We start from the raw sequence: 13,542 nt of genomic DNA, 5'->3' as shown, positions 1-13,542 counted from the left end.
CGTTTTGTTGAAGCCTGAGAGTATTATCGACAAGTGAATATGTGGTATTTACAACAGTTGGCTTTAGCAGCGGCACAGCAGTTTACAGATTTTGAATTTAAAGCTTCCGATTCTGAATTTAAAGCTGGGTTCATAGATTCAAAAATAAGCACGGAATTCGTCAGCAAAAAGTGACAAGGTTTGTTTCAAGAAAAGAAACAGCTTCGATCAAAGAAACCTTGGCTGCTGCAGACACTTTTTGAACCCAGATGTTAAAATTAGTTTTGAATTTTAACTGAGATTTTGTTATCAACATTGACCAGACAGGTATTTATTGCAGGGTTTTTAAAAATTAATTTTGTTCTCTATTTTTACGATTCTTTGACAAAATTCTTCAATTTCAGTTGTTTTTTCTTTCCAGGATGTCAGTATCAGTCAGTGTACAACAGGACTCTGGCTGTCAGAGGAAGCAAAACTATTTTCATCCAAAGACACAACACAAAGTGAGGCACCACATATACCATTGAATATGCTGTCTGGAAACATCCTAGTGTGTGTGTGTGTGTGTGTGTGTGTGTGTGTGTGTGTGTGTGTGTGCGGGCGCACGCGCGCGGGCTTACAAGAAGCAACCTATAACTTTCATTCCCGAGTAAAATAAACAGCAAAATTATAAAAACATTGTAATAACGTCTTCCAAATCTGGGAAGCTAACGACAGAACTGCATACTGACTTTCTCAAACGGTGTTCATAGTTTTATGTGGATCAAGAACAGTTTCTGTTAATTATTGACTCCTGTGTGGACAAGCAAATCCTGAATTATATGACAAAATCTTTCAGGATGATGAGAAATCACCAACATGTATAAACTATAAGTGATTCCTCTGAAATATACCCCCACTTGTTCACCCATGTGACATCTATTTTTATAGACAAGTAAAAAAATCTGGTAAAGCATATATGAAAAAATTGTGCCCATGTTATTGAAAATAATATCACCACCAATTTTTAAGGAAATGATCCAATATACCTGATATGCTTCCAGACATTCTGATGACAGAAGTTTTTCAGGAATGTCAACACAGTATGTTTCACAACAGATCTTTCAAAAAACCTTGTTCCTATAAACATCTTCCTTCATAAATTGTGCAAGATGCCAAAATGTTTATGTTTTCAATGTTTTTATGACAATCATCACTGTGGTGCATGCACATAAAATACAAAATTGACAAATGACTGTGATACTGTAGAAAATTCAATATAACAAATTCCACCCAGAATTTTTTGACAGTGGTAACTGATTTATCTCCACTAAAAATGCATTTGAAATTATTAAGCCTTTTAAAAAGAAAATACTTACAGTGTAATTCACATTTTAAGTAGCTGCGACAGCCATTTCATAAACAAAATAAAATTATTTATGATTTAATTGATAATATGTCAGGTCATTAATGTTATTTTACAGTTGTTACCATTTTTAAAACAATTTAAAAACCTACATTGAGCCTTACCAGCAGTAAGGTAGGATCGAACCCAGGCCAGCCACATGACAGTCTCGCACACTACTGAACTTATCTGCTGCCTTGCTACTTATGACCCATATATGACATAGGTAGGAGCTATGTTTAAAACTTTAGAGCCTTTTTTTCTGTAATTTTTCTGGATAATGTACTTTAAGAGTTCTATGAGTGGACACCCTTGAGGTATACTACTAACCTGTGAAGTCTAATGCAGAACTGAATTTCCAAGACCGAAAGGTTCCCTTGTCAGTTTATATTTATTACATTTGTACACATTTCCAAACTTTTTAAATGGCTTTATATATTCCTGGCAACATTACATAAGTGTATTCATTCTTGGAACCTAATGCAACATTTCTGTTTTGTTAGTACACTATCCAAGGGATGAAAAGAAAATCTTCAAACACTGTTCTTCATTGGTTATGTTGCTGGCATTCAACATCCTTACTTGAGTGCATTTTCTACCTGGCCTACATTCCTATTCTATTTTCTTCATACTTTGGTTAATTTGGTGACTCTCTCCTACATTGCACTACTGTTAAAAATAAACTTTTACTTTTTTACACAACGTTTTATGGTAGTATTTAATTTTTTTTCAACTCTGTGTATTCAAACACAGTGTAATAGATAATTTTTTGGGCTACTGGTAGCAATTTCTGGAAAAACAGTACTAAAGACTCAACAGCAAGAATACCACAAGCAAATGTACAATTTGCCAATAAAATATATTTAGTGTTAAACACTACAATGAACAGCTGGGGTAAAATCACACCTTTTCCTCTGCACATAACATTCAATGAACCTCGGAAAGAAAAAAAAACTGCTCTCCAATGACGTCATGAATCATAGTTCTGTAGCCAGAGTGTACAAAAATTTTCAATAGCACAGTCTGAGATGTTTGCAACAACAGGGGAAAGCATTATGAGAAAAGTTTACTGTGTTTACTTCTTTAATGTTCTAAAAGAACACTATCATCAAAATTACTCATATCATGCAATTAAAAAAGTATTTAACAAAATTCTGTTAGAAATAGAACTCACCTGTTTGCATCCCAAAAGCTTACTATATTCCCATGGGTCACAGTAATCGTTGTACCATCTCGTGACACCTCCAGACTACTGGGAATGGCTGAGAATTCAAGTTTCTGTACTTCCTACAAACATAGATAAAACATGATTGAAATATTGGAACTACATAACAATTTATATAACGGAGCGCCTTAAAAAAGCTGAAGTACACAAAAAATAGTACACACTTTCCACACACTCTTTCGAAGCATATTTCACTACAAGAAGTTATATGATCACTGTAGTGTACACAGACTCATGGTATTAAATAAGTGCTATCAATGACCAGCTCATTACTGGATACTGCCAAATCCCATAAGTGCTGCAACATGTGTAACAGAAAAGCATTTCATCCTATATAAGTTATAATACTTTCTGAAAGTTTACTTAACACAATAACTAGATCCCAAACCAAAAAATAGTAGTTATGCACCTACTTAGAGAAATCATTAATTCTAAAATGAAAACTGTCAACATATGTATAGTTATCAACAATTAATATCTTCAAACAAAGTTTTATTAACTACTGTTAAGATCATTTATAGGGGTTGACGAGTTGAAGTGTTTCAAGACGTCATACTAAATCCTGGCCTTGTCCAGGTGTACACAACACCTTGGGAAGACTTAGACATCTCTCGTAAAACAAATTAAACTTCATGCTCATTACAGTTTTGTAATAATTTTTAAACAGGCACTTCAACTTAATGTCCTCCTCGTGATATACACTTGCATGTTGCACGAAGGAAGAAACATTTCATAAATGGTTTGATTTGGCCCACCTCACATATGTAAGCAATATTAGCATTAAATACATTTATACTCAAACTAGCATGGAAGCTCTTCATTCACCCAGGTCTCATACTAGGACTTTAGTGAATATGGCAATAATGTTGCCGCATCATCTCCTTATTTTGCAGATGGATGTGTATAGGTACTTCACAATTGGTGTTTCCACTTACCATCAAAATTCAGTTTTCACTTTTTCCATCCTAACAATAACTGCCATCAAGTTTGCAAGGCCAAATGATATGTACAACAGCTGTGCATCAGCTATTTTTGTCTATAATCCTATTTTAACTAGAATTAGGCAAAAGCAACATGAAATGCTGAAGGCCATGTGACAAATGTTTGTTTCAACATGTACATTTTTACACCCTGTCATAAAGAACGCAAGGTTCTGCCACCTACAAGAGAATCATTTTCCCAAAAAATTATAGTACAATTCAGTGAATGATCATGTTGTATAGCAGTGAATCTTCCCAATTCTTCATTTCTTCTGAAGCAGTATTGAGTGTAACCCACAATGACCTAACACCGGCAGACTTACGACAAGGCTATCAAATACCAAACAACAAGTAGGTAGTACGCAAAAATTACTATGCTTCATTATTCCAACAGATTGATGTGTACATGTCCTTATCATCACTTTAGGTTGCCAGCAACAAGATGATTCGTGTTATTAGTGTCCTGAAGCAGGGATGGGGACATGTCCAGTTATTCACATAATAGCCACAGGCCTCCGGCGCAATTTTATGTTGCCAGTGAACCTAAATGAACAGAATACTAAACAGGTCCACACGACATGATTTTTCAGCTTTGTTTCACATCATAAATCAGCCGTCATAAAATTTTAATCATTGCTTTGAAAAACCATTAACATATTTATTTCTTTATTTTTCATAGGCACGTATCTGCATTCCTAATACACACTGAAAACCCCATGCCACAATGCCATAACATGCTACTAGGGAAAACAAAACAAAATCGTGCAGCTCACTGATAAAGTGAAGTACTGTATGATCATTCTTTGTTGGTGACAGCAAATATGGTGTAGATGTGTCAGGCCAATCTAGTTTACTTCTTTAGCTATCTAGCTTGACCTAAAACAGCTGCAATATTCCCACTGCACCAAAAACAAATTACCATACAATACTCCATCAATGGCCCACACTATTTTCTTCTGCCTCCACTAGCAATGTGTTAGAGTACTGTGGCACAGGGATTTCAATGTGTACTAGGGAAGCACATATGTACTCACAAACAAACTAAAATTTAAATTTCAAGTAAGAAATACAATCACTTGAGAAAGAAGCTACTCAGAAGAAAAGGCTCTCCAAATTTAAGATAACAATCACCTGTCCAGATGTTCGGTCCCAAACTCTCAGAGAGCGATCGTCAGCACAGCTCACAAGATGAGAGTCATTCCTGAAGAACAACACATGCCTGATTCCCGAAGTGTGTCCAGCAAATGTGGAAGGGCCTGTCAAGCAGATAACCTATGAAAAATAACTCTGAATTTCTGTAAGGACCAAATTCTATGTTGAACATTTATTCCTTTCATGCTTTGAGAAACTCACATGGATATAAATATACCAAAATAACAAATTAAGGAACATTATGTTAATGGATTGTTGTGAATACACTATATCACATTCAAACAAAATAAACTGTACATAATATAACTTTTAGCATTTTCTAGTCAAGACCGGAATCACAGGCAATGAAACTGATGAAAGGACCATTTATTCATGCTGGCAATAGGAACACTACAGCCCCAACTGACGGACGTGTACAGAGTGCAGTCCAAGTTCTCGAACTAAAGCAATAAGAAATTCAAAACCAAAAGCATATGAGTTTTGTTGTTTATTTACTAAAAATGTGGTTGATATGATATGATACATTGTTCAGCACACCTTTTCAATCTCTTCACGGCCTCACAGAAGTCTTCTTTCAGAATTGCCTCGAGCTTACTGCTCACGGTCATCTGGATCACCTCTATCAAATTGACTCCTGAATTTTTTAGGTTCATAAGAGATTTGGGTAAAAGAAGTGTTCCAGAAATGACATATCTGTGTGGATAATACAATCCCGATACTACGTAGCAAGGAAATAAACACTAGAGGCGAAGAAATCTGCATTAAGGAACACTACAATCTTCTCCTCGATTTTTAAAAGCATAGTGTAAGACACCACTTTGTCCTCTTTCCATACATTTCCACCACTCAGAATGTTGAGCCACTTTACATATACATATATTTATTTATTTTTTATTTTTTTTTTGGGGGGGGGGGGGGGGGAGAATTAAAAAAAATGATAAATTCAGATCTTGAAAAATATGTTAATTTTATCTGTAATTATTCTGCTACATGTATTGTACAATGCACGAGCGAGATGTGGTTATTTCAGAGCACCCACATGGGAGAATCTTTACGACAGATGTTGCTGGGGATCACAATGAAAAGCTCCAGCAACTCACACTGAAGGCGGCTATAGTTATAGTAACTGTAATGAAATAAAAGACACTTTTTTGCAAAAAATGTTAAGTTCTGTGTAGGAAACCAGAGCCAGGCTTGGGAATTCAGTGATGTATAATAGTGCCTCCATATATGTTAATAAACATGTAAATATTAAAGGGAGCACATTTTAATTTTCAGCTTAAACATTGTGTTTGAACAAGGTTGACACAATATTGGATACTATCATATTTGGAGATATTACATGATAGATAGGTGGCAAAGCCTGAATAGGAAAAATTGTTATAAAGAGAGGATAAGAACACAGCAATCAGTCACAATCCCATTTTTTACTATTATTCTTGCGTATTGAAATTTCAGCTATAAATAGGCAACTTCTCTGCTAAAATATATTACATACGAAGTTGCATCTGTCAACTATATCCTACTTACAATACTTGCAACTTCAGTAACCACTTGGTTGAAAGAGGACACACCCTGCCCTTTCTGACGTCCGGTTCAAATGGCTCTGAGCACTATGGGACTTAACTTCTGAGGTCATCAGTCCCTTAGAACTACTTAAACCTAACTAACCTAAGGACATCACACACATCCATGCCTGAGGCAGGATTCGAACCTGTGACCGTAGCAGTCGCGCGGTTCCAGACTGTAGCGCCTAGAACCGCTCGGCCACCCTGGCCGGCTGATGTCCGATGTCAGGTAGCTGCACAAAGCTGAAAAGGGTAATTTCATGGATATGCTGGAGGAGATTGAGATATACTGCCATCTGAGGTAATCTGGTGTTCACCTGCTCAATGAGCAAGTGCTGGTGAAAAGCAGCCAGTTTTGGAAATTCTTAATGGCCTCCTGCTTCTGGGCAGGAGACATCATGACACAGGAATGTGAACATGAAGTGTATTGTGTTGATTCTATTTTGTTAGTACTGACCTGTGCTATATTGGCTGTACCATCAAACAAGTAAATTCAACTACTAGCCTTAAGGGCTAAGTATAAGGAAATTTGTTACATTGTTCTTTGCAAGCATTGTGCCACAATTGAAATTACAACATACGTTATGTAAGAAATTTACGTCAATAGAGGGCCTTAGTGCAGTAACACCCTGAATTAACAAACCCTCTATTAAGGAAATCATCAGTCTTGTAAAATGCCCATAAGAACACTTATTCCTCCCTGCTTTTAAGGGACTACATTTACAATTACATTTACATTTATACTCCGCAAGCCACCCAACGGTGTGTGGCGGAGGGCACTTTACGTGCCACTGTCATTATCTCCCTTTCCTGTTCCAGTCGCGTATGGTTCGCGGGAAGAACGACTGTCTGAAAGCCTCTGTGCGCGCTCTAATCTCTCTAATTTTACATTCGTGATCTCCTCGGGAGGTATAAGTAGGGGGAAGCAATATATTCGATACCTCATCCAGAAACGCACCCTCTCGAAACCTGGCGAGCAAGCTACACCGCAATGCAGAGCGCCTCTCTTGCAGAGTCTGCCACTTGAGTTTGTTAAACATCTCCGTAACGCTATCACGGTTACCAAATAACCCTGTGACGAAACGCGCCGCTCTTCTTTGGATCTTCTCTATCTCCTCCGTCAACCCGATCTGGTACGGATCCCACACTGATGAGCAATACTCAAGTATAGGTCGAACGAGTGTTTTGTAAGCCACCTCCTTTGTTGATGGACTACATTTTCTGAGGACTCTCCCAATGAATCTCAACCTGGTACCCGCCTTACCAACAATTAATTTTATATGATCATTCCACTTCAAATCGTTCCGCACGCATACTCCCAGATATTTTACAGAAGTAACTGCTACCAGTGTTTGTTCCGCTATCATATAATCATACAATAAAGGATCCTTCTTTCTATGTATTCGCAATACATTACATTTGTCTATGTTAAGGGTCAGTTGCCACTCCCTGCACCAAGTGCCTATCCGCTGCAGATCTTCCTGCATTTCGCTACAATTTTCTAATGCTGCAACTTCTCTGTATACTACAGCATCATCCGCAAAAAGCCGCATGGAACTTCCGACACTATCTACTAGGTCATTTATATATATTGTGAAAAGCAATGGTCCCATAACACTCCCCTGTGGCACGCCAGAGGTTACTTTAATGTCTGTAGACGTCTCTCCGTTGATAACAACATGGTGTTCTGTTTGCTAAAAACTCTTCAATCCAGCCACACATCTGGTCTGATATTCCGTAGGCTCTTACTTTGTTTATCAGGCGACAGTGCGGAACTGTATCGAACGCCTTCCGGAAGTCAAGAAAAATAGCATCTACCTGGGAGCCTGTATCTAATATTTTCTGGGTCTCATGAACAAATAAAGCGAGTTGGGTTTCACACAATCGCTGTTTCCGGAATCCATGTTGATTCCTACATAGTAGATTCTGAGTTTCCAAAAACGACATGATACTCGAGCAAAACACATGTTCTAAAATTCTACAACAGATCGACGTCAGAGATATAGGTCCATAGTTTTGCGCATCTGCTCGACGACCCTTCTTGAAGACTGGGACTACCTGTGCTCTTTCCCAATCATTTGGAACCTTCTGTTCCTCTAGAGACTTGCGGTACACGGCTGTTAGAAGGGGGGCAAGTTCTTTCGCGTACTCTGTGTAGACTCGAATTGGTATCCCGTCAGGTCCAGTGGACTTTCCTCTGTTGAGTGATTCCAGTTGCTTTTCTATTCCTTGGACACTTATTTCGATGTCAGCCATTTTTTCGTTGGTGCGAGGATTTAGAGAAGGAACTGCAGTGCGGTCTTCCTCTGTGAAACAGCTTTGGAAAAAGGTGTTTAGTATTTGAGCTTTACACTTGTCATCCTCTGTTTCAATGCCATCATCATCCCGGAGTGTCTGGACATGATGTTTCGAGCCACTTACTGATTTAACGTAAGACCAGAACTTCCTAGGATTTTCTGTCAAGTCGGTACCTAGTATTTTACTTTCGAATTCACTGAACGCTTCACGCATAGCCCTCCTTACGCTAACTTTGACATCGTTTAGCTTCTGTTTGTCTGAGAGGTTTTGGTTGCGTTTAAACTTGGAGTGAAGCTCTCTTTGCTTTCGCTGTAGTTTCCTAACTTTGTTGTTGTACCACGGTGGGTTTTTCCCGTCCCTCACAGTTTTACTCGGCACGTACCTGTCTAAAACGCATTTTACGATTGCCTTGAACTTTTTCCATAAACATTCAACATTGTCACTGTCGGAACAGAAATTTTCGTTTTGATCTGTTAGGTAGTCTGAAATCTGCCTTCTATTACTCTTGCTAAACAGATAAACCTTCCTCCCTTTTTTTATATTCCTATTAACTTCCATATTCAGGGAATTCCATATTCTGCTGTACATGAAACTTTTGCAAATTGAAATCCAGTTTTTACGCAATTCGTAACATATTTACATATTTGAGTGTCTTTCTAATTTCCTTCCATTTAATTTCACTTTTTTTATGCAGTAAATGGCAATTGGTTCAACTGTTCTACACGTACATAGATTGTAGTCAATAACTTGACTTCCTTGTAACGATACCAACAGATGTGATGAAAGAATCAGGAATTGATTTCCATGTGACTTAGGTCATGTGATGTGTCACCATGATCACTGAATCTAGTAGCGATGGGCCAACTCTGGTTTAAGCCTAACTAAGTTGAAAGTATGCATAAATTGAGTTCAAACCGAGTTACGACAAAAAACTGAGATAACTTTCAACACCATTCCCTCTTTTGTGTCAGAGTAGGTAACCATTCAATTCAATTCACCAAATTGATCTTCGTGGCACCAATCGGTGACTACAAAATTAAGTCACAAACATGATAGATACAGCATAGGAAGCAGGTCTTTTGACTTGAAATTTTGATGATAGACTTGTGAAAAGACAAACACGCTGTCTAGATTTTGAGGGCTATCAGGTGATCATAGAGGGATCCAAATGATTGTATATGATGATAACTGCATACTGCACTACAGGTCAACTATATAGGCTTTTGTGGTTTGAAATTTTGCAAACATGCCTGTGAAACATCTGAAATTTGCAGTAAAAATTTTGATTTTGACAGCCATTGGTCAATCGTGAGGTAGTCAAATGGCTGTTCATGAGCATGAATTCATACCACAATTTTTGATTTATTGTTTAGAAAATAGACTTGTGAACCATTCAAAACTTGCTGTATGGATTTTAAGTTATCGGATGATCTTCATATAGCCAAATGGAGTGTCAAGAGTATAAATGAATATTGTACTATTGGCTACAACTTTTTAAAGACGGACCCATGAGATACTCACAATTTACTGTATCCGTGTCACAGCGGTGAGCAACTAACTCGTGTGAAACAACCAGTAACACAGCACCAATCGCAATGCCACATGTTCAACTTGAGTTAGTAATAATCTCAACCCATGATAGTTTACTCCATAAACCAAGCTGACCCTAGAACTTGTTCAAACCAAGCTGGCAGGAAAAGCTAGATTACCTTTCAATGTCATTTGCCATGTTCACGTCTACTTGGGTTGTAGCTTCTCTTATGATACAGAAACCAAACAGAGTTACCAGCAAAACTCTAATAGTGTTCACTTCCTTCATTAGTATCTGCACTGTTTGCGAACTAGTTTGATTGCAATTTTGTTTCTTATATGAAATTCGCAATCAAAACTGAATACACTTTTTTTTACTGTCTGGCATCCAAATGTCTTATGTAAAAGTATATGTTCCACCTATTGAAATTTTTTTTCTTACAAGCTACATATTCAATGTTTGCATAATTGGCAACCTAATAGCCATGCCTCAACAAAAGCTTGAATGGCTATCTCTGCAGGTCGCAATTTTGAGTCTTCTGACATGATATTTTGAAGACGGTGATACATCCAGAATTTGCTGTAACGGTTTGTTGGTGATATTATGATCTTAAGTTAACCAAATGCCTTATCACGAGCATTAATGGGACCACACTACAGATGAAATTTGAAAAAACACTCATGAGGCACACTGAATTTTCTGTAAGAGTTTGACATTGATCAGACGATCTTAATGTAGCCAAATGCCACTTTATGTGCATGAATGGTTTTTGTACTATAGGCCACATTTTGAAAATACACTTATGAGACAACTGCTAGGTCATCGGTCCCTCAATTCAATTAAAATAATTCCACAAGGGTGGGAGTAAAATAATCGAGACATACAAAACACAGCTGGAAGAAAGGAGAAATACACAAGAATGACAAAAGTGCAAACAAACACTAAAATGGACAAAATCGGGCAAGCAAATCACAGAGGGACACAAGAAACATGCAGAAGAGATCAAAACAAGAGAGCACATTACCATGGCTGGCTGGCCATAAGAATAAAAAGGGGAAGCCAGCCACTCTGCAACACATTAAAACCTCCACCCTAAAAGCACTAGCATGAAGAACACACAGGGACAAAGGTCATGTGCTAAAACTCACCCTCATGAATAAAACGTAAAACTAAAGCTGCTGTTGAGGCACTGTCGCCCAACACCGAAGGTAGGGTGCTGGGAAAGTTAGAAGTCCAACGCAGAGCGGCTAAAAGTGGGCAGTCCAGCAAGAGGTGCCATTTGGGAGCCACAGCAAAACCGATGTGGGTCCTTGCAAAGGAGGAGGTAACCATGCGTTAGCCACATATGGCCAATGCGGAGCCAGCAGAGGACAACTGATTCCCTTCGGGAGGAATGCACGGAAGACTTCCACACATTCGTAGGGTTCTTAATGAGATGCAGTTTGTTGTGTGTACTGTTATGCCATTCCATCTCCCAAAGCTGAAAAACCCTGCAGCGTAAGAAGAACACCGATCAGTTTCGGAGATGCCCATCTCCAAAGCAGTTTCCACGTAGCCCCGTTTGGCAAGTTCGTTGCCTGGGATTCCAAAGTGTCCTGGGGTCCACATAAACACCACTGAATGACGGGACCATTCCAGGGCATAGATGGACTTGTGAATGGATGCTACCAAAGGATGGCGAGGGTTCTACTGCTTGATAGCTTGTAGGCTGCTCCAGAATTCAGTACACAGGAGAAATGACTCACCAGGCCATCAGCAAAAATGCTCAAGAGCACGAGATATGGCCGCCAGCTCTGCAGTGGAAACACTGCAGCCATCTGGCAAGAAGTGCTGTTCAATATGTCCTCCATGAACATACGAAAAGCCTTCGTGACCATAAGCCATCGAGCCATCAGTGTAAACCACTTCACGGTCCCCCTACATGTCGAGAATCAAGAGGGAGTGATATTGGAGAGCCGCCAGAGTTAACAGAGTCCTTAGGACCACTGCAAAAGGTCCAAAGAATCTGCGACGTAAATGTACACCATGCAGATGTACATGAATGGACCCTGAGGAGAGGTGGTAAAGAGAAGGACTCCAATTCAGACAGAAGGGACTGGACGCGAACCACGATCTTAAGCCCTGACCTCGACCACTGATGCAGGCGATGAACCGCTGTGGTTAGGAAAAAAGGCCGGTAATTCAAATGTGCAGGAGAACTACGAATGTGTGTAACGTAAATGGCGAGCCATTGTGCACAACTAACCTTCAATGGAGGGACTCCGTCCTCCACCAGGACACTGGTCACTAAGACTCATTCTAAAAGCTCCCGTCGCTTGGCGAATGCCACAGTGGTGCACTGGGTCAAGTAAATGCAATGCTGTGGGTGCCGCCGAACCATAAGCCAGACTCCCATAGTCAAAGCGGGATTGAACAAGGGCTCTGTAGAGCTGAGCAGTGTAGAGCAATCTGCACCCCAGTTGGTGTTGCTCAGCCAGCGGAGAGCATTGAGGTGCTGCCAGCACTTCCGCTTAAGCTGACAAAGGTGAGGTAACCAAGCCAATCTGGTGTTGAAAACCAGTCCTAACAATCGGTATGTCTCCACTACAGTGAGTGGATCATCATTAAGGTAAAGTTCTGGTTCCTGATGATCAAGGTAAAGCTCTGGCTCCGGATGAACGGTGCGATGCCGACAGAAATGCACGACACCCAAATTCGCGGCTGAAAACTGGAAGCCGCGGGCTAGAGCCCATGACTGCACCTAGTGAATGGCTCCCTGTAGGTGCCACTCAGCAACACCAGTACTGGAGCAGCAGTATGAAATATACAAGTCATCCGCATACAGAGAAGGTACAACTGACAGCCCTACAGCTGCTGCTAGACCGTTAATAGCCACTAAAAATAGAGAGAGACTCAATACGGAGAATACGGAGCCCTGCAGAACACCATTCTCCTGAATACGGGGGAACTGTGGGAGGCACCGACTTGGGACACAAAGTACGGAGTGACAGGAAGTTTTGGATAAAAATCAGAAGGGGGCTCTGGAGACCCCACTCATACAATGTGGCAAGGATATGGTGTCGCCAGGTCGTGTCATATGCTTTACATAAGTAAAAAAAGATGGCGACCAGATGTTGGCATCTGGAAAAGGCTGCTCGGATGGCAGACTCAAGGGACACAAGATTATAAGTGGTACAGTGACCCTGGTGGAAGCCACCCTGACATGGAGCCAGTAGGCCACGTGACTCCAAGACCTAACCCAACCACCGACACACCATACATTCCAGCAGTTTACAAACAAAGCTGATGAGGCTGATGGGCCAGTAGTTATCCACATCAAGCAGGTTTTGACTGGGTTTGAGCACCAGAATGATGGTGTTCTCCTGCCATTACGATGGAAAGGTTCCATCGCACTACATCCAGTTGAAGATGGCGAGGAGATGTCG

At 39.8% G+C, this 13,542-nt stretch overlaps 1 protein-coding gene across 1 annotated transcript in view; it reads right to left on the bottom strand.

Moving 5' to 3' along the window:
• Window positions 1-13,542, bottom strand: part of LOC126162578 (serine-threonine kinase receptor-associated protein) — a 70,084-nt gene that overhangs the window by 7,630 nt on the left and 48,912 nt on the right. The window contains exons 4-5 of the mRNA XM_049919173.1: window positions 4,700-4,824; window positions 2,538-2,650 (exon numbers count right to left, since the gene is read on the bottom strand). Coding sequence (XP_049775130.1) covers window positions 2,538-2,650; window positions 4,700-4,824 — 238 coding nt within the window. The remainder of the gene's footprint in view (window positions 1-2,537; window positions 2,651-4,699; window positions 4,825-13,542) is intronic.

This window comes from Schistocerca cancellata, chromosome 2 (genome assembly GCF_023864275.1).
Source record: "Schistocerca cancellata isolate TAMUIC-IGC-003103 chromosome 2, iqSchCanc2.1, whole genome shotgun sequence".
Taxonomy (NCBI): domain Eukaryota; kingdom Metazoa; phylum Arthropoda; class Insecta; order Orthoptera; family Acrididae; genus Schistocerca; species Schistocerca cancellata.
Note: the sequence above shows the minus strand (reverse complement) of the source record. Positions and strands in the feature narration are given on the sequence as shown.